This window comes from Oryx dammah, unplaced genomic scaffold, assembly GCF_014754425.2.
Source record: "Oryx dammah isolate SB20612 unplaced genomic scaffold, SCBI_Odam_1.1 HiC_scaffold_24, whole genome shotgun sequence".
Taxonomy (NCBI): Eukaryota; Metazoa; Chordata; class Mammalia; order Artiodactyla; family Bovidae; genus Oryx; species Oryx dammah.
In genome coordinates this window covers 68,711,725-68,739,453 of record NW_024070208.1, presented here as the reverse complement: position 1 = coordinate 68,739,453, position 27,729 = coordinate 68,711,725, and the positions used below count along the sequence as shown (strand labels likewise).

Sequence of the window (27,729 nt, the reverse complement as noted above, 5' to 3'; positions counted from 1 at the left end):
GAAGGAAAGAAGCAAGGAAGGGCAGATGGAGGGTAGGAAGGTCAAGTAGGCATGCTTATTTAGTTTTTCCAGCAACCCTATCAGCTAGGTCTTATGAACAGCATCTCCCTTCTATAGATGGTGAAAATAGAGGTTCAGAGAGATGTACGTGCCCAACTGCTTTAAAATCTTTCTGGAACAATTACTTAGAAAGAAAGAAGCTAAAAATATCTTGTGCAAGGATGGCCACGGTAGAAAAGTTGGGAAAGATAGCCACCGCGTGTTGCTGGGGTTATTTCTGAGTGGTGGATAGTGCTCTTCTGTTTTGTTCTTCTTGTTTATCTGAATGGTTTTTAAAACAAAAATATATTTAAAAAGTGAAGACTGGCTGTGTTTTGGACTGGGGCACAGAGGGGTCTAATCATCCCCTATGGAAAGAGTGAGCGTCTAAAACACAGGATGGGTCAGAGTTGTAAGGGGAGATTAGTTTAATATTCTGCATGTCTTGGAGCTGGGAGTTAGATCCCAGAATCAAATGATTTCTAACTTTATTTTTTGTTTACAGTGTAAAATTGGAATGGTGTTTAGCCATTGATGATACATTTTGATTATTTATCCAAGAAGAATTGGAGATGTTCTGTTAGGCACTCTAATTCATGCAGCCAATTTTGCTTTGGAGCATCCTGAAGAGAACAGTATTCTCTCTCTTATATTGCCATCAGCAGCCGATGTTTTGTACTTCAGAGGGAAAAAAATCCTTTCTCAATCCTCTTATTTGCTTCTGGAATAAGAACAAATGTCTTTATGCTTTTTAGTGTTCTTTATGCTAAATTGTGTTGTGAAGAATAAAGGTACAGCCCTCAAAGCTTTTCTGTTCGGCTCCGATTTATTTGTGCTTCTCTGTGTTTCACTGTCTGAAGGAAGCAGCATTTGCCTCAAGTTTCTGCAGGGAAGCCAACTCACAGTCTCACAAAATTGAAGGATGGGAATACTCAGAATCTGGTCCTCAGCCCTAGGGGTTAAATATTTTCCCAGGATAGCCCAAAGATTGCTTGTGCGTGTGTGCTTAGTCGTGTCCAAGTCTTTGCGACCCCACGGACTGCAGCCTGCCATGTTCCTCTGTCCACGGGGAATTCTCCAGACAAGAATACTGGAGTGGGTTGCCATGACTCCTCTAGGGGATCTTTCTGACCCAGGGATCAAATCCAGGTCTCCCACATTTCAGATGAGTTCTTTACCAGCTGAGCTACTTAGGGAAGCCCCTCTTTCACTATGGATAATCTCAGAATCATAAAATCAGAGGCTAAAGATGCCACCTCAGCCTGCTCTGAGAAAACAGTGTGTCTGTAATAACTGAATGCCTAATGTGTGGGGGAGATACATGTATCCTGGGAAAGAGATATACATTGTTTATTGACGGCTAGATGCATTGCAAGACTGGGATATTATCTGCGAAACTACTGGTGTGTTATCTGATCTTCTTAGAAATATGCCACACAATGTGCATCAAAAGCTAAGTCCATAGTTTTTTGCAGAAGAACACATTGTACGTCATAAGGGTAGAGCTCAATGGATTCCATCGGCTGGGCGTGGAAAGGCAAACTACAGGCATAGCTCAGAGACACTACTGCAAGTGTGGTTCCAGACCATGGCAATACAGTGAATACTGCAGTAAAGCCAGTTATACGAATTTTTTGGTTTCCCGGTACATGGAAAATTTTTTCTACATGGCATTATGTCTCTAAAAACCATGTAACATCTTAATTAAAATACTTTATTGCCTTTGCACAGCATAAGAAACCACTGACAAAATGAAAAGAATAGGAGAAAATGTTTGCAAATGACATGACCTGTAAGGGGTTAATATCCAAAATCGATAAACAGTTCAAACAACTCAGTATCAAGAAAACAACAAAAATTGAAAAAGAAAACAAAAAAATTTTTTAAAAATGGGCGGAAGACCTGAATAGATATTTTGCCAAAGAGGATATACGGATGGCCAGCAGGCACCTGAAAATATGCTCAACGTTGATAATCATAAAAAAAATGCAAATCAAAACCACAAAGAGGTATCACCTCACACCTGTCAGAATGGCTATTGTCAAAAGACCACAAATAAGAAATGTTCAGGATTTAGAGAAAAGGAAACCTTCGTACACTATTGGTGGGAATGTAAATTGATAAAGCCACTATGGAAAACAGTATGAAGCTTCTTCAGAAAACAGAAAATGGAGCTACTATGAAAAGTTAAAGTGTTAGTTGCTCAGTTATATCTGACTCTTTGTGACCCCATGGATTGTAGCTCACCAGGCTCCCCTGTCCTTGGAATTTTCCAGGCAAGAACTGGAATAAGTAGCCATTCCCTTCTCCAGGGGATCTTCCAGACCTAGGGATCAAACCTGGATTTCCTGAATTGCAGATAGGTTCTTTACCATCTGAGCTACCCGGGAAGCCCATAGAGCTACCATATGATCCAGTAATTCCTGGAGATATGTATATCTATATATCTCTCTCTATATATATATTTGAAGAAAACAAAAACACTAATTTGAAATGATATGTGTACCCAATGTTCATTGCAGCATTGTTAGCCAAGATATGGACCAACCTACTTATTTATCAACAGATGAGTGGATAAAGAAGATATGGTATGTGTGTGTATATATATATGTATGTATATATACACATCCGCACATACAATGGAATATTACTCACTTATAAAAAAAATGAAGTTTTGCCATTTGCAGCAACATGGATGGACCTAGAAGGTATTACGCTTAGTGAAATAAGTCAAACAGAGAAAGACAAAGCACTGTATGTTTTCACTTATACATGAAATCTAAAAATTAAAACAAATGAATTAACAATCAGAAGCAGATTTTAACGACAAGCTAGTTGTTACCAATGGGAAGAGGGAAGAGGTGAGGGGCAAGACAGGAATAGGGGATTAAGAGGACCAAACTACTATGTGTATAGTAAATAAGCTACAGGGATATACTATATAGCTAATGAATATAGCTGCTGCTGCTAAGTCGCTTCAGTTGTGTCTGACTCTGTGCGACCCCATAGACGGCAGCCCACCAGGCTCCCCCGTCCCTGGGATTCTCCAGGCAAGAACACTGGAGTGGGTTGCCATTTCCTTCTCCAATGCATGAAAGTGAAGAGTGAAAGTGAAGGTGCTTAGTTGTGTCCGACTCTTCGTGACCCCATGGACTGCAGCCTAACAGGCTAACGGTTTTTAATAAAAACACTTTATTGCTAAAAAATGTTAACCATCATCTGACAAGCAGAGTTGCCACAAACCTTCAATTTGTAGAACACAATACCTGTGAAATGCACTAAAACAAAGCGAGCCTGAGAAGAACCTTGTAAATGGTGGTTTAATTCTAAAGTTAGCCTAAGATGTCTGCTTGCCATGGGGGCAAATAAGCATTTCCCCCTGAATTTTCCTGATTCAGTATTCATTTCTGACTGGCTGTTTCAAGCGGAACTTAATGCCACTAATCAGAGGTAGAGACAGGGGTTGGGGGAAAATAGCAAAACATGGGGGGTTGTTCCCTCTTCCCCTGGGCTCCCATCGCCATCCCCAGGTCCTTCAACTCTAGGATCTTGCTGTCTCACTTTGTACTGTCAAATGTTTTTCTCTCTCAGCCCCATCATGGTACCTGGCACGTACCAGACTCTCTGTATATGTTAGCTGACGGAATAAATGAGTGAAGAGCTAAAAATAAAGTGTGACCAAGATATAAGATGAAGTTCTGTTGGACTTTAAGAAAGGAGATAGGTATTCCTTGCCTTTCCCTGGCTTATGCATTGAGGTTGTTTTGATGTCTTGTGACAGGCTGTAATGAACTTCAGCTTTAGTTATGCTTGAGTCTGCCATTTCTCTTCACATATCACCAAGGGAGAAGATGGGTATAGAAAGGAGAAAATTACTTAGGAAGCATTTTGTTAGAAGGGTATTCAGAAGGAAACCCATGACCGAAAGAAAAATGCAGACGATGTGAAAGCCCAGTTGGTCCCTTTCTTGAGATTTCTCATGTAGGATGATTTTCTGGGGGGCTGGCCTAACTTTGGTTTTTTTCTTCTTTCTTAATCAGATCTTCTAACACCTATGCAAGTTGGAATTCTTCCCAGGCAGCTTGGGAATTTTTATTTGTAAAATTTGGGAATCCAGCCCTGACTATAACCTGAAGGGTCCACCTGAGTTTTGGCAAACAGCATGCCAGCATTTGGCACGGGGGTTTTGAAGTCTGGCTGGCTGTCCCAGGACTCTCGGTATCACGGTGATCTGGGATGATTTGGCTGGTATACAGTCAGTCATTCCACTGAATTGATGACCTTTAGAAATCTCTTAGCAATCATAGGGAGCAGTAGGTCTTTGGTTCTGTTTTGATTTCACACAGTGTTTAATCTTAGTGCTTTGGCAGGTAAAAGGGATGCTCAGCATACCAAGTACAAAACACAGCACACATAAATATCTTCTCTCCTTCACTTCTATGCCTTAGCGCATCCCGGTCCTGTACCTTTCGACCTGTCCTTACTTGAAGAAGATCGACAAGGTCTGTACCTGCCATTGTAAGATCTCTGAGATGGGTGGGAATGTTGAGGACATGCCAGAATCCGTTCCAAAGACAACTTGTATAGAACACACCTCTTAAGCTCCAAGTTGATTCATCTGGATTGCACTTAAGGGAGTTCAGAAGAAGATCAAAAGATAGAGTTGGGAAACAGCAACATGTCATTGAAGATAAAGTGAATGCTGACGATGGAATGAACAGGGGATGAGAGAGGCATGGAAACGCGTCAGTTGGCAGTGCTCTGAAGCGTGCAGTATACTGTTGCTGTCTGAGAAGAGCTAGTTGTCTGTCTTCTTTTCTACAATAGATTCTCTTTGCCTTGCAGAGCAATTGTTGCATGAATTTTGAGGAGGTGCCATAGTAAATTATGTATGCATGCTAAGTCGATTCAGTCATGTCCAACTGTTTGCGATCCCATGGATTGTAGCCCACCAGGCTCCTCTGTCCATAGGATTCTCCAGTCAAGAATACTTGAGTGAGATGCCATGCCGTCCTCCAGGGGATCTTCCGGACCCAGGGATCGAATTCACCTCTCTTACCTTAGTTACCTGCATTGGCAGGCAGGTTCTTTACCACTGGCGCCACCTGAGAAGCCCAAATGATGTATAACCAGATTTAAAAGAAATTTCTCATAATTGAAATGTGGAATCAAACATGATTAAATCAAATAAAACTTCTTATTACTCTGGAAAGGTTTATACAGTTAAACCATGTTTCCCTCTCCTCTGAGATACTTTCATAGTCTCTCTCCTTTACAACTGTGGTGTGATTAATATAATTATTTTTAATTACAATAGCTAACAATGAACGTTTAACAGAAATCTTATGATATGAGTGTTATGAGATATTTCATGACATAAAATATCTCATGTGATAGTCTTATTTTCACTTCAAACTTTTGCATCTTGCATTCTGACATGCAATTTCCAGCCCACTAAGATTTAAATTCGGATGATAATGTGTAATACATTTTTTCTTTAAGTTTTGGCCTTCATGATGAATTTATTTCTTGGATACTTCGCATGCTATGCTTTTTGGAAGTGCAAAAGAGTCTCTACTCTCTTTGGTCCACATGTGAATTGTTTCTACAATCAGATGCATGAACATTCCAAGCACAATGCCCTTCCCCCGCCTCTTCCTTAACCATCGCTCTCTGTGACTGCTGTGTTTTTAGTGTGACTGATGTGGTTTTGATGGAGTGAAGCTTTCAGGTTTTTTTTTTTCAGCTTTCCTTTCAGCTCTCTGTTTTGACAGTGGCAAATTACAGAAAAGTGTTTTTTAGCATATAATGAAATGTAGGATAGAAGTAGATTATAAAAATGTGTATTCTATAATTCCAGTTTAAGAAACGACTGTTGAAGGAATGAATAACTACATTCATCTGGAATGATAAACAGCAAAAGAACAATCAGAATCATTTCTGGATGGTGACATTATGAGTCATTTAAATTTTCTTCTCTGTACTTTTCTGTATTTTTCAAATTTTCTGCAGTGAATGTGTATATTGTTATCAGAAATAGTGTGAAAAATTTTATATTAAATCCCCAACTGGAGCTTTTGATTTGCAAGAAATTGCCAAGTTATTTGGAATAACTTCCTACTCTCAACTAACTAGAACATTAAGGCAACAATAGTCCCTGTTCATCATTCGTTATTCAATCGTTCACTTAGTCCTTCAGCAACACTTACTATTCAGTTGTTACCTGTTAGGCTCTGTGTTAGATGCTGGATATAAAGATGAACACAATTCCAGTCCCCCTCCCTTGGAAAGATTCGTCTTCAGCCCATCAGTTATTCAGGTTAGTTTACTGATTTGAAGAAGTCAATCAAGGTGGGGGGCAGGGCCGGGTGGTGGTGGTATTTAAGAATTCAACTAGGAAGCCGGTTTTGATAGTAAAGGAGAAGTGTACTGCTCTTGGTACCCAAGAGTATGGAATCCATTCTAATGACAAATGTCATTCAGCATGATTGTATTGGCGACTCCATCAGTGAACTGGAAGGGTCATTAAGTACTTGAATGCAGTAGCAACTGTGAACATTCTACCAATGTGTTTGCTGATTCCATTAGTCTAGAGATTTTTGACAGTTAACTTCTTATTTTGCAATGATTTTATTCATTTGAAATTTTTAAATTTATATTTTATTGAAGGATAATTGCTTTACAATATTGTATTGATTTCTGCCATGCAGCAACATGAATCAGTCAGTTATACATATATCCCCTCCCTCTTTGTGGTGATTTGATTTGATTTTATTATTATTATTTTTTTGCAGTGATTTCAGATTCACATGCAGTAGAGTCGGACACCACTGAGCGACTTCACTTTCACTTTTCACTTTCATGCATTGGAGAAGGAAATGGCAACCCACTCCAGTGTTCTTGCCTGGAGAATCCCAGGGACGGGGGAGCCTGGTGGGCTGCCGTCTATGGGGTTGCACAGAGTTGGACACAACTGAAGTGACTTAGCAGCAGCAGCAGCAGCAAGAAATAGCACAGAGAAATCCTTGTGCCCTTTACACAATTTCCCCCAATGGTAACATCTTGCAAAACTATAGTACAATATCGTACATTCTAGAGATATTAACACCTAGGAAAATGAAGAAGAGGGAAGTACAGCCTCACAACTTTGTGTATAGCAGGTTTGTTGTTTAGTTGCTAAGTTGTGTCTGACTTTCTTGTGACCTCATGGAATGGCAGCCTGCCAGGCTCCTCTGTCCACGTGATTTCCCAGGCAAGAATATTGGAGCGGGTTGCCATTTTCTTCTCCAGGGGCTCTTCTGGACCCAGGAATCGAACCTGCATCTTCTGCCTTGGTAGGCAGATTCTTTACCACTGAGCCACTAACGAAGCCAGATAGCAGGTGCCCCTACCTTGCTTGGTGGGATTCTGCAACATTGACTTTTTCTCTCATGTTTTAATAAAGGCCTCCCTTAAGGTAGATTTTTCTTATATCTTAAAAATATTCATCCCATTAAGGATTACTTGGCAATCATCTGAAATTCAGATTATTTTCTTGACTGAAGTTAGTATACAAATGTGAAGGACCAGATTCTAGTCATCAGGTTTTGGGAGCTCTGTGAACAAAAAACTTAGCCTATGATCATTAAGGATGTTTGTAGTGGTGGGAAGGAGACTGATGGAAGGATTATTTCCAAAGGAGACTGCTGAGCAGTGCACAGTCTCACAGGGGCCTCGACAGGCACATCTGAAAGTGAATGTAACCTCCAGCCATGGAGCCATATACAGAGAGGCTTCTATTTCTTCTACAACAAGACAAACAGCCATATTTTACCTACAGACTTAAAATCAAGGGGAAAATCTGAGAGGGGAAGAGATGGAGAGTTTTCCCAGGAGGAACCTAACCCACCTCCCAACTCAGAAGGAAGAAAAGGAGCTTCTTGGATCTTTCCTTAGAGATGGAGAGGTGGGTAAGTCAAAAGACCACCTGGTTATCCAGCTGAAAAGTTTATCCTTAAAGGCACAGTGCCTCCCTGTTCTCATTCATAGACTCATTTAATAAATATTATCAGGCACTTTTTAATCTGTCCACCCCTAACTGTTGAGTTGGCAGAAAGATGAGAATTAAGAGTTACTTCTAGGGACCTCCCTGGTGGTCCAGTGGCTAAGACTTCATGCTTCCAGTGCAGGGGGCCCAGGTTTGGTCCCTGGTCAGGGAAGTAGATCCCACTTGCCTCAAGTAAGACCCAGGACAGCCAAATAAATAAATAATAAATAAATAAATGAACAAACAAGCAGGTTTTTTGTTTTTTTTTTTCTAAAGAGTGACTTTTAAATATAAGACACTTAAGACAAAGATGAGAGGGGGAAAAAGTATCCATATCAGGAAAAAGATATCTCACGTTTTACTCACCCTGGTTGCCTAGTGTCAGAAAAAAGCACTTTAACCATAAGTCACAAGACTGAGACTGTTGGTAACTAGCTCTGTGGTCTTGGGCAAGTTATTTTTGACTCTAAGTGAGCATTGTGTCTGACTCAGTCTTGTCTGACTCTTTGGAACCCCACAAACTGTAGCCCACAGGGCTCCTCTGCCCATGGAATTTTCCAGGCAAGAATACTGGCATGGGTTGCCATTTTCTCCTCCAGGAGACCTTCCTGACCTAGGGATCAAACCCACGTCTCTTGCACCACCTACACTGGCAGGCAGATTTTTTTTTGACCACTAGCACCACCTGGGAAGCCTGTAGGCAGGCATGGTTTTCTCAAATGACTGATCCAAATAATTTTTGAATTTCTCATCAGATGAATAATTTATGAGATAGTGTGGCTCAAAGAGACCTGTGTAGGACTAATTGTAGAATAATAGGTGCTCCTGGTACTGCCTGACAAATGCAAAGCTTTGCAGAAGTAGGTTGCCTTCACCCAATTTGGAATTTCCCATGAGAGGACACACAGTTGTTCACCTCTGTAGAAAGCAGCTAAATCCTATGGCAGTGTCTCCTCAACACTTCTTCAGTGTCTCTCCCCCAACTACATGACCCACATCGATGGTCCTCCTAAAACCAAAAGTTTGAGATGTGTTGAGGGTGACCTGCTTGTGAAAAGAGATTGAATTTATGAGTTTTGATGTCCAGTTTCACCATTTACCATCTGTTTTGAGTTGAAGCATGTTCCCTCTGTGTTTTCCAACAAAACATACGTGCTGAAGTGCTAATCCTAGTACTTCTGAATGTAAGCCTATTTGGAAACAGGATTGTTGCAAATTTAATCAAATGTAAGATGAGCTCATGGACTACCCTGGTAGCTCAGATGGTAAAAGAGTCCTGCAATGCAGGAGACCTAGGTTCAATCCCTGGGTCAGGAAGATTTCCTGGAGAAGGAAATGGCTACCCACTCCAGTATTCTTGTCGGAGAATACCATGGACAGAGGAGACCGGTGGGCTATTGTCCATGGGGTCACAAAGAACTGGACATGACTGAGCAACTAACACTTCACTGGAAAGATGAGGTCATGCTGGAGTAGGGTGGACCCCTAGCTCAAAATACCTGTGACCTTATAGAAAGAGACATTTGGACACAGAGGCACACAGACACGGAAGTAAGTAATTAGAGCCATGTGAGGAGTGGAGTTGGGTTGGCACAAGTGAAAGTGAAAGTGAAGTCACTCAGTCGTGTCCGGCTCTTTGTGACCCCACGGACTGTAACCCACAAGTCTCCTCTGTCCATGGGCTTCTCCAGCAAGAATACTGGAGTGGGTAGCCATTTAAGGAACTAGCCGAAGCTGGGAGAGAGTCTGCAAAACGTCTTTCCCTCTTGCTTTCAGAGGAAGCATGGCCCTGCCGACACCCTGATTGTCACTTCAAGAACTGTGAGACAATACATTTCCGCCTCTCAGTTTGTGGTACTTCATGTGAAAATACCAAACAAGGAGGCCATTGGTCTGAAGTGGCTCTAATGCTTTGGTCGTCTGTGTAAGCGAATCAAAACCCAAGCCAGGGTGAATTCCTGTAAAAGCCTCAAGGTTAAGGAACAACCAATCACAAAACAGCCAACTAGGCTTTCCCCCACAAACAAAACCACTTAAGCTCTAACCAATCAAGTAATTTCCTTGCTTTGCTTCCACAGCCTCTCTATAAAAACCTTGCTCCCAGCTCCTGTTTGTGGAGTACTCCTAATCACTTCTGGTTTGGGGCTACTCAATTCAAATCGATTTTTGCTTAAATAAACTCTTAAAAATGTAATATGCTGGGACTTCCCTGCCTGTCCAGTGGTTAAGACTCAGCGCTTTGAATACAGGAGGTGCAGTTTTGATCCCTGGTTGGAGAATAAGATCTCACACATGGCGTGGCCAAAAAAGAAAAAAAAATTATTATGCTTTAGTTTATCTTTTAACAGTTTCTTATGATAACAATAGCAAGCTAATATACCATTTGTGTGATGTTGAGCAACTCAGACAAATTCTATGAGCTCAAATTTCCACAGTGGAAATTGAAGACATAGAGAGTGGTGTATTATTTTTTTTAATGTAGATATTTTTTTGAAGTGTGTTTTACTTCCTAATGCTTCACCCTCTCTAGTTACCAGGCCCCATGTCACTATGACTTTGCGTGTTCACTTACAGCTTTGTATTTCCTCAAGTCTTCGGTGAGGACAAACACATTTCCACCGAGAAAATCGTTCACTCCTCTATCATTTCTGCATCTTCTGCTGAGTTCTGACTTGGGCTTCAAATCGTCCTACTCAAGATGAAATTCATTTCTGTGGCATAAATAGACAGTTGGTGTTCATAAATTTCAGTTTAGATTTGTTAGTATAAAAATATTATACTATCATAAGTACCTCTTATAATTGAAGTAAACCAAAATCTCCAAGAAATGATCTCGTTTTGCATACTTTTCAGTCCGTTCATCTTATGCTAGAACACTTTTTAGAAATGAAGAATTCACACCAGCAAAATTTACATTTAGTAGGTAGCTGTCTGCCGTGATTTGTAAGAACATATTTCTTTTTTATAGCTTATAAAATGAATTGGAAGCTTAGAGTTATTCTTTTGGGCTGTGTGTGTGTCTGCACACACTTGGCCTGTTAAAAGTAACTGCATTAATTTAGATGAGATTAAATGAGAAGGAATCATTTCCAAAGACAGTGTCAAGCACCATGGTTAGATGCTTTTTGACAGCGGTGATAAAATAATGAGCTTGATATAAAGCATCAAATTCAGGTCAAGTATTTTTTTGAAGAAGATTTACTTTTTATTTTATGTTTCTTATTTTTAATGATAGAATTCATCTTTGTCAGCTCTTGAAATTAATGAGTTGCCTCAAATCTGGTTTACCCACAGTCTCTGTGGCTTATTTAACTTTTTGTCCACATTTCTGTTATAATTAAGGATGGAGATTCCTAAGTTCTCAGGCTAAGAGAGAATAGCGTACCTGAAAATACCACATCATCATTTAATTAATTCAGCAGAATCCAGATAAGAACGGTTAACCTCCATTTCTGGGTAGTAATTTGGGCTCCAAAATCACTGCAGATGGTGATTGCAGCCATGAAATTAAAAGATGCTTACTCCTTGGAAGGAAATTTATGACCAACCTAGATAGCATATTCAAAAGACATTAGTTTGCCAACAAAGGTCCATTTAGTCAAGGCTATGGTTTTTCCAGTAGTCACGTATGGATGTGGGAGTTGGACTGTGAAGAAAGCTGAGCGCTAAAGAATTGATGCATTTGAACTGTGGTGTTGGAGAAGACTCTTGAGAGTCCCTTGAACTGCAAGGAGATCCAACCAGTCCATTCTGAAAGAGATCAATCCTGGGTCTTCTTTGGAAGGAGTGATGCTAAAGCTGAAACTCCAATACTTTGGTCATCTCATGCGAAGAGCTGACTCATTGGAAAAGATCCTGATGCTGGGAGGGATTGGGGGCAGGAGGAGAAGGGGACGCCAGAGGATGAGATGGCTGGATGGCATCACGGACTCGATGGACATGAGTTTGAGTGAACTCTGGGAGTTGGTAATGAACAGGGAGGCCTGGTGTGCTGCGTTTCATGGGGTCGCAAAGAGTTGAACACGACTGAGTGACTGAAATGAACTGAATTGAACTGAATGTTACATAAAGGTTAAGAATATTTTTCATGTACTGAAGTTAGAAGTACTGATTTGGTTTCCAGAAAGAAAACTACTTCTAATTAGATTGTTGGATTAGAAGTGTGTATGCGTGTGTGAAAAAGGATACCACATTGTTCAAGGCTATTGAACTAGTAAATAGCAGGACCAAGACCAAGAAAACAAATCTGAGTTGTGCCAAAATCATATTTTTTTTAGTACTTACAGGAAGTTCCTTTATATAATGTCAGTCTCATAAAGTACACATCATTCTGAATTTTTAACTTAAATTTTTAAATTTATGAATAAAAATAAATACTCTATGTTCTTGGCTCATTGTTCAAGATGTGCAAAAATATAGAATAAAAATAGATCTTCTTTTTTCTCTAGTTCCCCAGATCTTTAGGCCCCCTTCCCAGAGCAGCCACTCCACCAGTTTCCTGTATCTATTCTAAATGTTTACACATCCAGACAGGCAGGTGTGTGCACGTGTGCACACACTCCTTCACTATGTTAGCACAGGGAATTCACTGTAATGTACCTTATATTTTTCTCTTGACATTATATTTTGGTGATCTTTCTAGACCCCAAACTTCTTTAAGTTTATAAATTGCACATTTATAAACTCTGCTGGATCTGTGTTAGCATAGTGAATTCGGTTATGTACCTTGTCTTTCTCCTGACATTGTATTTTGGTGATCTTTAGGTGTGATCTTAGGTGTGAAATTTTCTTTGGTACTTATTTATTTTAAAAAATATTTATTTATTTTTTATTTTTGGCTGTGCTGGGTCTTCGTTGCTGGGAGGGCTTTTCTCCAGTTGCGGCGAGCAGAGGCTGCTCTCGAGTTGCAGTTCACGGGCTTCTCATCGTGGTGGCTTGTCTTGTTGCGGAGCGCAGGCTCTAGGCACACAGGCTGCAGCAGTGGCTTGCAGGCTCTCGAGCACGGGCTCAGAAATTGTGGCACACGGGCTTAGTCGCTCTGTCGCATGTGGGATCTTCCTGGATCACGGATCGAACCTGTGTCTCCTGCACTGGCAGGTGGACTCTATCACTGAGTCACCAGGGAAGCCCCCCAGACTTTCTTAATTGCCCAATTTATAAGCTCCGGTGGACTAAAATAGTCTAAAAATTACATTTTCAGGCCATACAACCTCTTTGTAAATGTATAGGTGATATTTGCTAGGCTTGATCAGAAGTGGGTGGAGAGGGGAGTGAATTCCCCTCTTCCACAGATCTGTATTTTGATGTAGGAGTACTATATTGTTTATCCAAGTCAGTCATTAAATTAGAGGGGTATGTATAAAAATTTCAAATTGAATACTCATGATCAGGATGAAGGATAAAAACCAAAATGATAAAAATAAGAATTAGAAGGCTCAGATGTGCATAACAAGGAATGGAGATGGATATAAAACTCAGTGATGAAAAATCTGAAATTAAAATGGCTGTTTGATGTATAAACACAGCCTTAAGAATAGACTATCAAAAAACGCGCGCAAGATAGAAAAAAATGGATCCAATTGAAATACCAGAAACCACACAACCCGTTCCTAACCCTTGATTCCTCTGAAGAACAATTCACAGCAACAAGAAGAGAAAAGCTCTTAGATGGAGAAAGCAAAACCCTTATCAGGACACATGCCCAGCATTTAGGAAACAATTTGGACACAAGGAAAAAGAATAATCTCTTTTCCCTATGATGTGACTGCAGAGAATAGATCAAAAAGCACTGGACAGAGGTGTCCAGCAGGGCTAGAAACCAGGAGGGTTTTCACATTCAGAGGTGTAGAGAAAAGAGCAGGAATTTGCTGAAAAGCAGAAGCAAGATGCAGATGATTGATTCCTTTGTATTATTTTTAGCAAGGGCTTTAAAATGTTTACCACCCCACTGGATTGCTTACCAGGCTCTGAGCCATCACTCCCTCCTTTGAAAGTAGGGTAGGCATGGCTGGCATCCTGCCTCCAAAGTTTTCCATGTCCACCCGGCATGGTCCCCTCACAGATTCTCCAAAGAATTGCACACTGAATCCTTTTTGAAAGCAAGATGATACAAGATGCTGAGATGCAAAATCAAACTATACAGAACATCTCTTTTCATTCAGAATCTTTCCTCAAAGGTAAAAGGACAGGGTAAGATATATTGCTTTCTGATAAGGCACTTTTCTACTCCAGATTATTCTGCTCTGTGATACACAGGTGCCTCTCTTTACTGGCTTTCAGAACATTCCTTAGAATAATAATCTTTGACCTTATGACTTCCATTGACAACGGTGGGCTTCCCTGGTGGCTCAGTGGTAAAGAACCCACCTGCCAAAGGAGGAGACGCAAGAGACACAGGATCAATCCCCTGGGTTGAGAAGACCAATTGGAGGAGGAAATGGCAACACACTCCAGTATTCTTGCCTGGAAAATTCCATGAACAGAGAAGCCTGGTTGGATATAGTACAGGGGGTCTCAAAGAGTCAGACATGATGGAGCACGCACGTGCACACACGTACCCACACCCACACACACACTGACAACAAATGGTATTTCCTCCTGGATTCTGCTATTGGGTTTTTAGCAAAGACTTTCCCTTTCATAAACAAGCCAGTGTTTAATTATAGCCATAGTCATGATCTGAGATCCTCTAGGCTTATGTCTTTAGATTTCTGTTTATGCACACCAGCTTCTCAGAAATTCTTTTTGAATTCTTCTCTAAGCCCTAGCTTGCTTACAAACAATTTGGCTAGGAGTTTATTACTGCTGTACTTATGCAGAAATATATGTGTGCATGTATATATCTCTCTACCTCCTTTTTCAAAGAATTTGAGATACATAAATACATAAATTCGCAAAAGGATAAACTAAGAATTCCCAAATATAGGAACATGTGCTTAGATGCTTAGTCATGTCTGATTCTTTGTGACCCTATGGACAGTAAGCAGCCAGGCTCCTCTGTCCATGGATTCTCCAGGAAGAATACTGGAGTGGGTTGCTGTTTCCTCCTCCAGGGAATCTTCCTGAACCAGGGACTGAACCCTGGGCTCCTGCTTCTACTATGTTGGAAGGCAAATTCTTTGCTGCTCGCGCCACCTGGGAAGCCCATCTAGGAACATATGTAAGGCAAATATCAAACAAAACAATGTGTGAATCAGTTACTGGACATGGGGCTATGAATTTGGTTCCAAATGTCATAAATGGCCAAGGCCAAGAAAGAAACGGTATCCTAAGATTCATAATATCTAGATGCTACGGGGGAGCACAGCTTTAATGGATATTGAACTCTGAGAGAAATCTCTCCTCTGATTCCTCATAAAAATGACATTGTGATATATATTAGGTGATATAAAAATGTCTAACAAGTTTCACATGATATTTCTCCATGACATGCCTTAATGTAGGCTGATGGCTTGATACTAAAAGATAATTCCGTTAGTGTAAGGGGAGGAGGGACCCCAAATTATTACTTTAGCCAGCCTCCTATATCAAGATGGGGATTTCTTAACTCTATTCTGACCTGCTTAGGGCTTCCTCCTAGGGTAGCAATGTTAAAGCACAGAGAGGAGGCGGCCACACACTGTGGCAGAGATTGGAATGATGTGGGCTCAAAGAGAGGAAGCTGAGAAATGGCTGCAGCCACTGGAAGCTAGAAGAGGCAAGAATATTCTCACCTAGAACCTTCAGAGGGGGCCCGGCCCTACGGATGACACACTGAGTTGGACTTCTGCTCTTCAGAATAGTGAGAGAATACAAACCACCCAGTTAGTAGAAATTTGTTAAGGCAGCCCAAGGAAAGTGTTAAGTCTCTTTAGTCACATTAGACTCTGCGACCCTAAGGACTGTAGCCCACTGGGCTCCTCTGTCCATGGGATTCTTTAGGTAAGAGTACTGGAGTGGGTTGCCATGCCCTCCTCCAGGGGATCTCCCCAACCCAGGGACTGAACCCTTGTCTCTTGTGTCTCCTGCCTTGGCCAGGTGGGTCCTTTACCACTAGCTGTACCTGGGAAGCCTAAGGAAACGAATACATGTGGAATATTTCAGTTGACTTGATGCCAACATTTCCTTTGGATCCATGCTTTATCCTGACCCAGTGATTCTCACTTTGGACTGCCCATTAGAATGGCTTAGAAAGCTTAGAAAAAGGGCTGAAATCTGGGTCACATCCACAGAGATTCCACTTCAATAGGCTTGGGCTGTAGGCTGGCAATGGTGTACAGTCAGAGTTAAGTGCTGCCATTTAATTAGTCACAGCAATTTAATGTCATGAAGGTGACACAGAAATACATGGGGCTGGAACAGCGGTATAAAGAAAATTTTAAGTTAGGAATTTGCTTTGGAGCATAACATTCTATATCTTTATGCTGAAATAGAAAGCATTCTTAGACACGGCCTGAAGCAGTTTTGCATCAGCTATCTGCACTGACTTTATGACACTAAGAATCCTGTTTCCACCCTGAGAAAATATGGATGCTCTGACAGGTGAAGCACTGTTGCTCATCTGGATATTTCCCAGAAGGACTGGGGAGGCATTGCTCTCTAGATTGAAGTTGGACACTGCTTAACTTTAACATAAATCAAAAGATGTCACGTATGGGCCCTCACTCCAAATTGTCCACCGCCTCTTGACAATTACATAATTACAACTTTGGATTCCTGGTGGCATGGTTTGTTGTTGTTGTTCAGTCACTAAGTCGTGTCCAACTCTTTGTGACCTCATGAACTGTAGCATGCCAGGCTCCTCTGTCCTCCACTGTTTCCTGGAGTTTGCTCAAGTTCATGTCCATTGAGTTGGTGGTGTTCTCTAACCATCTGATTTCTCCTTCTGCCCTCAATCTTTCCCAGCATCAGGGTCTTTTCCAATGTGTTGGCTCTTCACATCAGGTGGCCAAAGTATTGGAGCTTCAGCTTTGGCATCAGGCCTTTCAATGAATTGGGAAAGGAATACATCAAAGTTCCAAGTTGGGAAAAGCTGTATGTTGTCACCCTGCTTACTTAACTTATATGCAGAGTACATCATGCAAAATACCTGGCTGGATGAAGCACAAGCTGAAATCAAGATTGCCGGGAGAAATATCAATAACATCAGATAGGCAGATGATACCACCCTTATGGTAGAAAGTGAAGAACAACTAAAAAGCCTCTTGATGAAAGTGAAAGAGGTGAGAGAAAAAGCTGGCTTAAAACACAACATTCTAAAAACTAAGATCATGGCATCTGGTCCCATCACTTCATGGCAAATAGATGGAGAAACAGTGGAAACAGTGACAGGCTTTATTTTTGGTGGCTCCAAAATCACTGCAGATGGTGACTGCAGCCATGAAATTAAAAGACACTTGCTCCTTGGAAGAAAAGCTGTGACAAAACTAGACAGAATATTAAAAAGCAGAGACATTACTTTGCTGACAAAGGTCCATCTAGTCAAAGCTATGGCTTTTCCAGTAGTCATGTATGGATGTGCGAGTTGGACCATAAAGAAAGCTGAGCATCAAAGAACTGATGCTTTTGAACTGTGGTGTTGGAGAAGACTCTTGAGAGTCCCTTGGACTGCAAGGATATCAAACCAGTCAATCCTAAAGAAAATCAATATTGAATATTCATTGGAAGGAGTGATGCTGAAGCTGAAGCTCCTATACTTTGGCCACTTGATATGAAAAACTGACTCATGAGAAAAGACCCTGTTGCTAGGAAAGATTGAGGTCAGGAGGAGAAGGGGATAACAGGATGAAATGGTTGGATGGCATCACTGACTCAATGGACATGAGTTTAAGTAGGCTCTGGGAGTTGGTAATGGATGGGGAAGCCTGCTGTGCTACAATCCATAGGGTTGCAAAGAGTCATACATGACTGAGAGACTGAACTTAACTTTCAGTGAATATTCAGGGTTGATTTCCTTTAGGATTGACTGGTTTTATTTCTGTTTGCCGTCCAAGGGACTCTCAGAAGTCTTCTCCAGCATCTCAGTTGGAAAGCATCAATTCTTTGGCACTCAGCCTTCCTTATATATAGTCTAACTATCACATCCTCTGAACACTACTGCTGGAAAAACCATAGCTTTGACTATATGGACCTTTGTTGGCAAAGTAATGGCTCTGCTTTTTAGTACGCTGTCTAGGTTTGTCATAGCTTTCCTTCCAAGAAGCATGTGTGACATGGTACTTTATGTATTTAAGAAGAAAAACCTGCTGCAGAGATATGCTGAATATAATGGGTGCTAAGTCATTTCAGTCTGTCCAACCCTTTGTGACCCCATGGACTGTAGCCCACTAGTCTCTTCTGTCCACAGGGTTCTCTAGGCAAGAGTACTGAAGCGGGTTGCCAGTTCCTTCTCCAGGGAATCTTCCCAACCCAGGGATCAAAGTCACTTCTCTTAAGTCTCCTGCATTGCTGGGCGGTTCTTTACCACTACCACCAACTGGGAAGCCCTGAATAGAATAGGACTTATTCTTTGGAGAGAAGAGGATCCCTCATTGTGAACTGTGAAACAAAGCAATTCCTTGTACGTCAGCCCTCAATAAGTGTCTCTTTATTTGTGAAGTTGTGTGACAGCCTGTAGTGGTCTTTGGAAGTACGTCACGGAGCAGTCAGGAGTGAACGGCTGTTAGCAGTGGGGTTGATCTCTGAAGGGCTTTTGACGACAAGCTCACTGCATCTATTGACTCCCTAGGAAGTCTGAGGTCACAAGCTTGGCCAGAGCACGTAAGCCCAGATAATGAAGATGATTTTGCCCTCTTGAAACAAAGCCAGAGATTTTATCTACTTCATTGTGCACTCTGGGTCATGTGCTAACGATGGGGATTTGTCTAATACTAATCCTGCTAATGACGGCTTCTCCCAGCCCTTACACAAACCCCACCAGGCCCCGTGATTTGGCAAGCCAGACAGAATAAAGGCAGCACGGCATTTGGCTTTTGAACTGAGTTCAAGGCAATTAAAGTCATGGACTAAGGAGGGAAGGAGGGGGTTCAGAAATACCAGTATAATAAGTAGTATGACTGGAGCGCTCTGTCAATTAACTCAATTAGACAAAGCCTGTTTTAACCGGGGAAGGCTGCGAGAAGCGCTCCCCTCATTAAATCTGGCTGTTAGAGGAGCTTCTGATGGAATGAAATTTGTTTTAGCGGTTTGCATCACATAAAGTCGTCTGTGTGTGTGCATGTACACACGAGCACACATGTGGGCTCTGTAATTTTTGTGGGTCTTTTTTTCAAGAGGAGAGGAATAGAAGGCAGATCCAAAATATACCCCCTAAAATGAAAATTTCCCCCAAATCAAAAAGCGGGTGAATGCCCAAGAGTGGAAGACCAGAAGAAAGCTGGAGAGAAGCAAGGAGTGGAAGGCGAGAGAGAGAGAGTTCTTCCGGTTCTAAAGCCATGAGCCCCCTTGGGTGGGGGCTTCTGCTCGGCTGTCTGGGCTGTGCGCTCCCGTCTGGGGCCCGGGCGCAGTTTCCCCGGGTCTGCATGACGGTGGGCAGCCTGCGAGCCAAGGAATGCTGCCCGCCGCTGGGCGCCGACCCCGCCAATGTCTGCGGCTCCCAGGAGGGCCGGGGCCAGTGCGCGGAGGTGCAGACCGACACCAGGCCCTGGAGCGGTCCTTACGTCCTGCGCAACCAGGACGACCGCGAGCGATGGCCCCGGAAGTTCTTCGACCGGACCTGCAGGTGCACAGGTGAGCAGGCCGGCGGATGTGCGCATGCGCCCAGTTGGGTGGGGCTGGCCCGCTGAGGGAGGAACCCCTTCCAAGGCAGAGATGCTCAGCCTAGGCTTTGAAAGGCAACCCAAGTTGGTCCATTGGCATTGAATAAGGCTGATGTCTGGGTATATTCTGCACACCCTTTAGTAGATCTAGTTATGAGAACTAAATAAATATTCTGTGGGACACGCTGGTTCTATGAACGAGTGCCAGCACACCATGGACTTGTCTGTTGGCGAGGGAAGCCAGAGAGCCCCAGAGTCAGCTTTGAAACTCAGAGCAAGTCCTTTCAAGATGGATTCAGTGCCCTCTCCTTCTGAGATGGGTTTGCACTTGTTGAAGAGGGAGGGCGGGTGATTCTTGGCATCGGTAAGACAGATGTCGGGGGGTGGGGTAGGTGTTCTGAAGTTCGAGTCTCAGCATTTCTGACTATCTGAACAGGTCTCAAGCAGGATATATCTTGCTTGTGAAGGTTATGAGTGGCTTGTAACTTTGCCATCCTTGGTGAGATGGATGGACAAAGCTGAAGAAGGGAGGCTAGTTTTAGATAACAATGGCTTTTTTCACTCCTGTCTGGGTGTGATGTGAGCATTTCAGAATTTATGCAGTATCCCTCTTTCAGACCTTGGTCTCTCTTATTACCTGTTTTTTTTTTTTTTTTGAAATCTCTGTGCACTTCTTACTTCTCCCGCTCTTCGGAGCCTTCTCAAATCCTCTTTAGTGGGGCTCCCCTTCAGTGTTCAGCAAACATGCACAGCAATGATAACACTCAAAGGCTGGCAGGGCATGTGAAACACACACACAAAAACATAAGCAGAAACTTTAGCAAAGCCCTTGGAAACTGTTCCACAGTGTCCAGCTGCCTAAGAGGTTTTCCTTTTAAATTATGTTTTTATTGATGTTATGTGATACTAGAACATAGGAGAATATAGATAACTGAGCTATGTAAGGACATAGAAAGGTAAACTAAGAGAATGTACAAAGAGCTGTAATGTTGATGTAAGAATGAGATCAGATTTCTAACTGAAAATTCTGAAGCTATTTTTAAAATATAGAATGGAGAAGCAAGGCCCTTTGTATAGCACAGGGAACTATATTCAATATTGTATAATAAGCCATAATGGAAAAGGAAAAAAATCTGGCTTTATCATCATTCTTTTGTAGTCATATTGTTAATTCTCTAATTCAAAGGATTTGTTAGTTTTGTCTTGGGGTATTAATTGTGACAAAATGTTTGTAATAGCATGTTGAATGTATACTATTCATTTTTTTCTAATCTAATTGAGCACTTGCTTCTGTAGACATTATCTCATAGATTCTCATTGTTTTTCTGTCTAATGAGATGCAGCAGGTTTCATATTACTTGTGGGATTGGAAACCACACTACACAGTGACTTCTTTGTTGGTGACTAAAAAATTCTTCTAGAAAGCTTATTTCCAGGTCAGTCAATGATAGAGTGCCACAAGTTAGAAACTTGGGAATCTCCATTTTATGGAATCCTGGCAGCAGAAGACATTAGGAACTCAGGTATAACCGTTAACTCTCCTTATTGCTGCCCATGCCTGGGCTTCCCAGGTGGTAGAGTGGTGAAGAATCCACCTGCCAATGCAGGAGGCCCAGGTTTAATCCCTGGGTCAGGAAGATCCCCTGGAGAAGGAAATGGCAACCCACTCCAGTATTCTTGCCTGGGAAAACCATAGACAGAGGAGCCTGGTAGGCTACAGTCCATGGGGTCCCAAAGGGTCAGTCAGAACTGAGCAACTGAGTACATGCACACACGTCACTATCTGACCTGACTGGGAAGTTTTTTAAATTTTTTAAAATGAGATGGAAGGAATCAGGGGTGGCAGAATAGAAGAGATAATTGCAGTCTCCTTGTCCCAAGGGAGTACTTACAAATATTCCCTCTAGAAGTGGCAGTAACTTAGGGTCACAGTGACCTACTTTCAAAATGTTCTCAGGAGGATGTGTGTGCTCAATCGCTCATTCGTGTCCAACTCTTTGCTACCCCATGGACTGTAGGAGCCACCAGGCTCCTCTGTCCATGGAATTTTCCAGGCAAGAATACTGGAGTGGGTTGCCATTTCCTACTTCAGGGGAATCTTCTTGACCCAGGGATTGAATCCGTGTCTCCTGCAATGACAGGCGGATTCTTTACCACTGTGCCACCTGAGCTTCTTAGGCAAACATACCTAAGAAGGCAGTGGGCCAGAAACAGGGCCTGACCTGTAAGTCCAGAAGGACATCTCATATCTGTAGACCAATCAAAGGAAGCAGGGTGTATAGTCTCCTTCTCCAGCCATAGTCAAGACCAGGACTGTCTCTTAGAACCCCTTGTCTCCCTCCTCCAGGATTTGATCTGTCTAGACTCATTCAGGACCATAGCTCTTTCCATCCCAGCTTTGGATTGACTCCACTTATGTTGGCTAGATGGTCTTTTTCTTTGAGCCTCAGGACACCAGACTAAGTCCTTAGTGATTGGGCTGGACAGGTATTTCGTATATCCAATAATCACTGTGATGTGTCATATGCCCCAAAGCAAGACACTCGTTTTTTCAGTTTATTCTCCCTAAAGAGTGAATTGCTTGCTTTCTTAGGCTAATTTCTTCATGATTTAGGAGGCAGTCTTCAGAAGTTAAACCTGATCTTCAGTGCCCAAAGTACACCCCTCACCACCACCGTAACCTCAAAATTCTTTGGCAAGTAGATTCTTCTAGTGTCACCTCAAATTTATTAATGAAATGTAGATTAGCAACAAGACTGTTGATGACCTTGGAATTTTGTTAATTCCATGGAAAGATAAACACACCATTCATCTTTAATGGACACTGAGATTGTTTCTTCATCTTGGGCATTGGGAATAATGCTGAAATCAACACAGGAATCTCAATATCTTTGTGAGATCCTGATTTACATTCTTTTGGATAAATACTCAGAAATTGGATTGCTGGATTGTATGGTCATTTTATTTTTGAAGAACCTTCATACTATTTTCCACAGCAGCTGCATCATTTTGCATTTCCATCAGTAGTGTGCAAGGATTCCAATTTCTTTGCATCCTAATCAGATGGTATTTGCAATTTAATGCTATTCAGCCCTAGAAAAGAAGGAAATTCGGCAGTATGCAACAACATGAATGAACCTTGAGGACATTGTGCTAAGATAAGTCAGCCAGAGAAAGACAAATATTGGATAATTCTATGTACGTGAGGCATCTGAAATAGTCAAATTCATATAATCAAAGAACAGAATAGTAGTTACCAGGAGCTGGGAGGGAGGGGAAATAAAGATTTAGTAATCAGAGGCCATAAAGTTTCAGTTAATCAAGACGAATAAGATCTAGAGTTCTGCGCAACGCTGTACGTAGAGTCAACAGTAATGTTTTAAACAATTAAACATGTGTTAAGAGGGTAGATCTCACGTAAAGTATTCTTAGCATAATAATAATAATAAAAAAAAACACCCATAGTCCCCACGATCTTGAAGTTGGTAAAGGATTTTAGCTCAATAAAAATAAATAAATGCAAACTCAGATGGGGGAAAAAAAAAACAACTCCTACATTATGTGCTCAAATTCTCTAGAGAGAACTTTTGTATTCTCTGTGGGGATAATTTCAAGCTGAAAAATTATTGAACTTAATTTTCAAGAAGAGCTTAATTTCAGGAGATCTTGGCATCAGCGATTCACCTTCCAAATCGCACCTGCCAATTGGCATTCCTGAGAAAAGACTAGTTGCAGCTGTGTCTTTAGACTTTCGAAAAACACGTGCACCAAATGGTTTCTGAACAATTGTCTGAAAACTTCTTGTCGTACAACTAAGTGCCTCCATCTTCCAATCTCTAAAATGGGGATAATGATGAAACCACACTTGTAAAATTCTTTTGAGCTCTGTAGATGAAAGGCCTCATGTGAGTGTAAAGTATTGTTATTAATATAATAGAATCTCTAATTAAAAGGAATAGGCTATTTAGAGCTTCTTGTAAATTCACTAATCGGTGGTCTTTAAACTTATTTAGTCTAATAGCCTTTGGAGGTTGAGCTGATGTGGTTCATGTGGGAACATGCACCATTTCGTTGTTCTCATTCTTTTTCCATTTTTATTCTGGTCCTAGGTAGGTATAAGACTTTGTCTTTTTAAATTTCATTTTTGCTCAAGGACATACTAAATAACAGATAGACTGATATCTAGGGATCTTTTACTTTTTCTCTCTCCACTCCCCAGTGAGATAATGCAATCCTTCCTAAAGGGTTTCCTTTTTTTTTTTTTTTTCAACTGTTGCTATTGGTGGATTAATGGAGAAACTCAACTCATTAAATTAATGTGAGGGACTGCTAGGAAATCTAAGTTAAAGAAATAAACATTTTGTGTGGTAAGGTTTTATGTTACTGCATTTTTCAGTTGTCTTCAATACTTTAACAAATTCTTTAGACCAGGTTTAGAAGCACAAATATGAAAGAGAGCTGACTGCAGAGCTGTGGGGTGTGTTTTCTCTGAGACATGCTGGGAAAGGGATTTTTAAAAAGTCAAATACATTTCTAGGTAGTAGGTGAGCTCAAATCCACACAAACGCTTTCTTATTAGCATTTCTGCATTGCTTTTCGGGGGCAACTTTGGCTTTGTGAGAAGAGATGGCTTTGTTCAACACAACTGTGAACCATCTCTAATCTTCTGAGTCAGAATGAATCATTTCATCTTCTGTCATCCACGGTGCTCAGTTAATTCTTGTTTTCATGTTTCCCATCGTTAGGCTGGTGTTGATATTTCATCACACTCATGTTCCTCATACCACTAGATGAAGGCACCGAGCCTGATTTATACTTATATCCTCTAGCACTTAATGCCTTTTATTCAGTTATTCATGACTCCTTCATCAACCACCTAACCAATGTTTATTTAGCACGAATTATGTTAGGTCCTTCAGATATTAAGGGGAAAACCCCAACGCGATTTTTGATAGTCCAAATGTGCTGGTTGAGTAAGACAGGTATGAAGACAAATACTTAAAGACTATGAGATTTGATCAGTGATAACTTGTAAAACTAGTAATGATGATGCTTCATATATAACTTACTATGTACCAGTACTGCTCTATGTTACCATGATTGCTTCCTGTAAGAACCCTTTATTCCAATAGGACAGGTTTTGAGAGGTCAAGTCCATAGTAATCAAGTGTGGCAGTTGTATGACTGTACATAAATATGTGGGTGCACAGAGAAGGGACTGTTTAATTTTGACCTTTCTTTAGGTAATAGGTGCTAATAAATTATTTGTTGAGTGAATGAGGGAGATAGTTATTGGTAATTTAGTTTCTAGCAACCATAAAGAATATTGGTAGAGAAAATGCAGAGATCTTAAAACTCATGGCCTAGGTCACAAATTACTCAGTTTTAATAATGAGATACCAAAATTCAAAGACAAATTTTATTCCTTTAAATCTAAAAATGTATTGAATTTAGTATTTCAAAATTTGTGCATGCTATTTCTTAGCATTTAGAAGGAAGCAGTTGCTCTCCTGTTGTAGAGTTGTAACTGTATTTTCACCTCTGATCATCTGGCCTTAGGGAAACAACTGGAAGTTTGGGTATTTAGTATTCTTCACATGCATTTTGTTCAATCACTTCTCAAAAAATACTCTGCTCCTATGCTGCTGCTGTCACTTCAGTCATGTCCAACTCTTTGCAACCCCATGGACGGTGGTCTTTCAGGCTCCTCTGTCCATGGGGATTCTCTAGGCAAGAATACTAGAGTGGGTTGTCATGCCCTCCTCCAGGGGATCTTCCCGACCCAGGTATGGAACCTGTGTCTCTTATGTCTCCTGCATTGGCAGGCAGGTGTTTTACCACTGGCACCACCTGGGAAGTCCACTCTGTTCCATTAGAAACTGCGAAAGTGGAGGGATGTATTTCAATTAAGATGTTTTAAAAATAGATATTATTCAGTTATAGTAGGCACCCCAAGGGAAAATAGATAGACTCCAAGCTCCATGAAGACTGAAGTACCTTGCATAACATCTGATACTGTAGTAGCCATTGAATAAGTATTGATTAAATAATTTATATTTAATAGCTTCACCTAAGTGATCAACACAAATTTTAATGTTTAATGTAAACTGTTCAAAAACTTGATTTTCAGTCTTGGGACTAGTAGAATTTTTCCTTTGAACTATTAGTTTAAACTTATTTTTTCATTTGGTGTTGAAACAGGAAAATGCAAATAAAGCCAAATAAGGGTAGGTAAGGGGCTTCCCGGGTGGCGCCAGTGTTAAAGGACCCACCTGCCAATGCAGGAAACATAAGAACTGTGGGTTCTATCCCTGGCTTGGGAAGATCCCCTGGAGGAGGGCATAGCAACCCACTGCAGTATTCTTGCCTGAAGAATCCCATGGACAGAGGAGCCTGGTGGGCTACAGTCCATAGAGTCGCAAAGAGTAGGACATGACTGAAGCGACTCAGCACACACGCACACAAGGGTAGGTAAAATATTTTGTATATTACAAAGAGCATCGGACTACCCCCCCTCAAATTCTTCCTACTTATGATATTTTTAAGGACATTTCTTTTAACCATCGAAAAATAGCAGACAGTATTTTTTTTATACAGGACACATGCTCATTTTGTTTTCACGCTGTTGAAAAAATTTCTTTTCCTTTAGAGATCCAAATAACCCTCTTTTTTATATTTTTATTTATTTATTTGGCTGCGTTGGGTCTTAGTTGTGACTCTTCACTGTGTCATGTGGGATCTTTCTTTGTGGCAGCGCGGACTCTCTAGTTATGCTACCGGAGAAGGCAATGGCACCCCACTCCAGTACTCTTGCCTGGAAAATCCCATGGACAGAGGAGCCTGGTAGGCTGTAGTCCATGGGGTCACGAAGAGTCGGACACGACTGAGCAACTTCACTTTCACTTCTCACTTTCATGCATTGGAGAAGGAAATGGCAATCCACTCCAGTGTTCTTGTCTGGAGAATCCCAGGGACGGGGGAGCCTGGTGGGCTGCTGTCTATGGGGTCGCACAGAGTTGGACACGACTGAAGTGACTTAGCAGCAGCAGTTATGCTACACGGGCTTAGTTGCTCCTTGGCATGTGGGATTCTAGTTCCCCAGATAGGGATTGGACTTGTGTCCCCTGCATAGCAAGGAGGGTTCTGGGCCCTAACCCTCTCTTTACCATGGTCATAGTATGTTTTACTTACATCTATTTTGGTACTTGCAATTTATCAAAATCACTTGCAGGGCCTGCTTTTCCTTCTGATTCACAAGGACAGGGAGAGAAAGGAAGAAGAAAATTGAGAATCATTGAATCCATCTGCTACATGCTTTTTATATCCTTTTTTTTTTAATTTAAAATTTTTAAATTTCAACTTTATTGACATATAAGTGGCAAATAAAATTGTAAAATATTTAAAGCATCCATTGTGATGATTTGGCTTTTTGCTCCTTTCATTCATTAAAAGAAGATTCATTCGTCCAAGGCCCGCATAGGCCTAGGCAGCAGGATAATTGCCTTCTAGGTGCCTGTAGCTGAGCCAGTAGATGTCTACAATCGCCACAATTAATTCAATGAAAAAAGAAGTAGGAGGTGTCATGGGAGTACAGCTGGGGGGTCATCTGACCCTGATGTGTGGGATCAGGGATGTCCTTGTAGAGAGCTCATTGTGCAGCTTAAAGGAGGAATAGTTAAACCAGGTGAAGAGGAAGGTAGGAAGACTGTGAGGGAAAAGTGTTCAAAACAGAAGGAAGAGCAAGTAAAAAGATCTGGGAGCAAGACGAGGAGGAGAAGACAGGGAGGTGATACATTAAATGTTTCCCACAACCCCTAGGAGATAAGTTATTGCTCTCTTTTGTTTCAACACACAAACAATATTTAAGTGTTTACTCTCTAACTGATCACTACCTATGGAATGAGGTGCTGGTCATACCAAATGCAATGA

At 41.4% G+C, this 27,729-nt stretch overlaps 1 protein-coding gene across 1 annotated transcript in view; it reads left to right on the top strand.

Annotated features, from left to right (window-relative positions):
* Positions 1-19,476: 19,476 nt before the first annotated feature.
* The window catches only part of DCT (dopachrome tautomerase), a 37,844-nt gene continuing 29,591 nt past the window's right edge, over positions 19,477-27,729 (top strand). The window contains exon 1 of the mRNA XM_040267335.1: positions 19,477-19,771. Coding sequence (XP_040123269.1) covers positions 19,477-19,771 — 295 coding nt within the window. The remainder of the gene's footprint in view (positions 19,772-27,729) is intronic.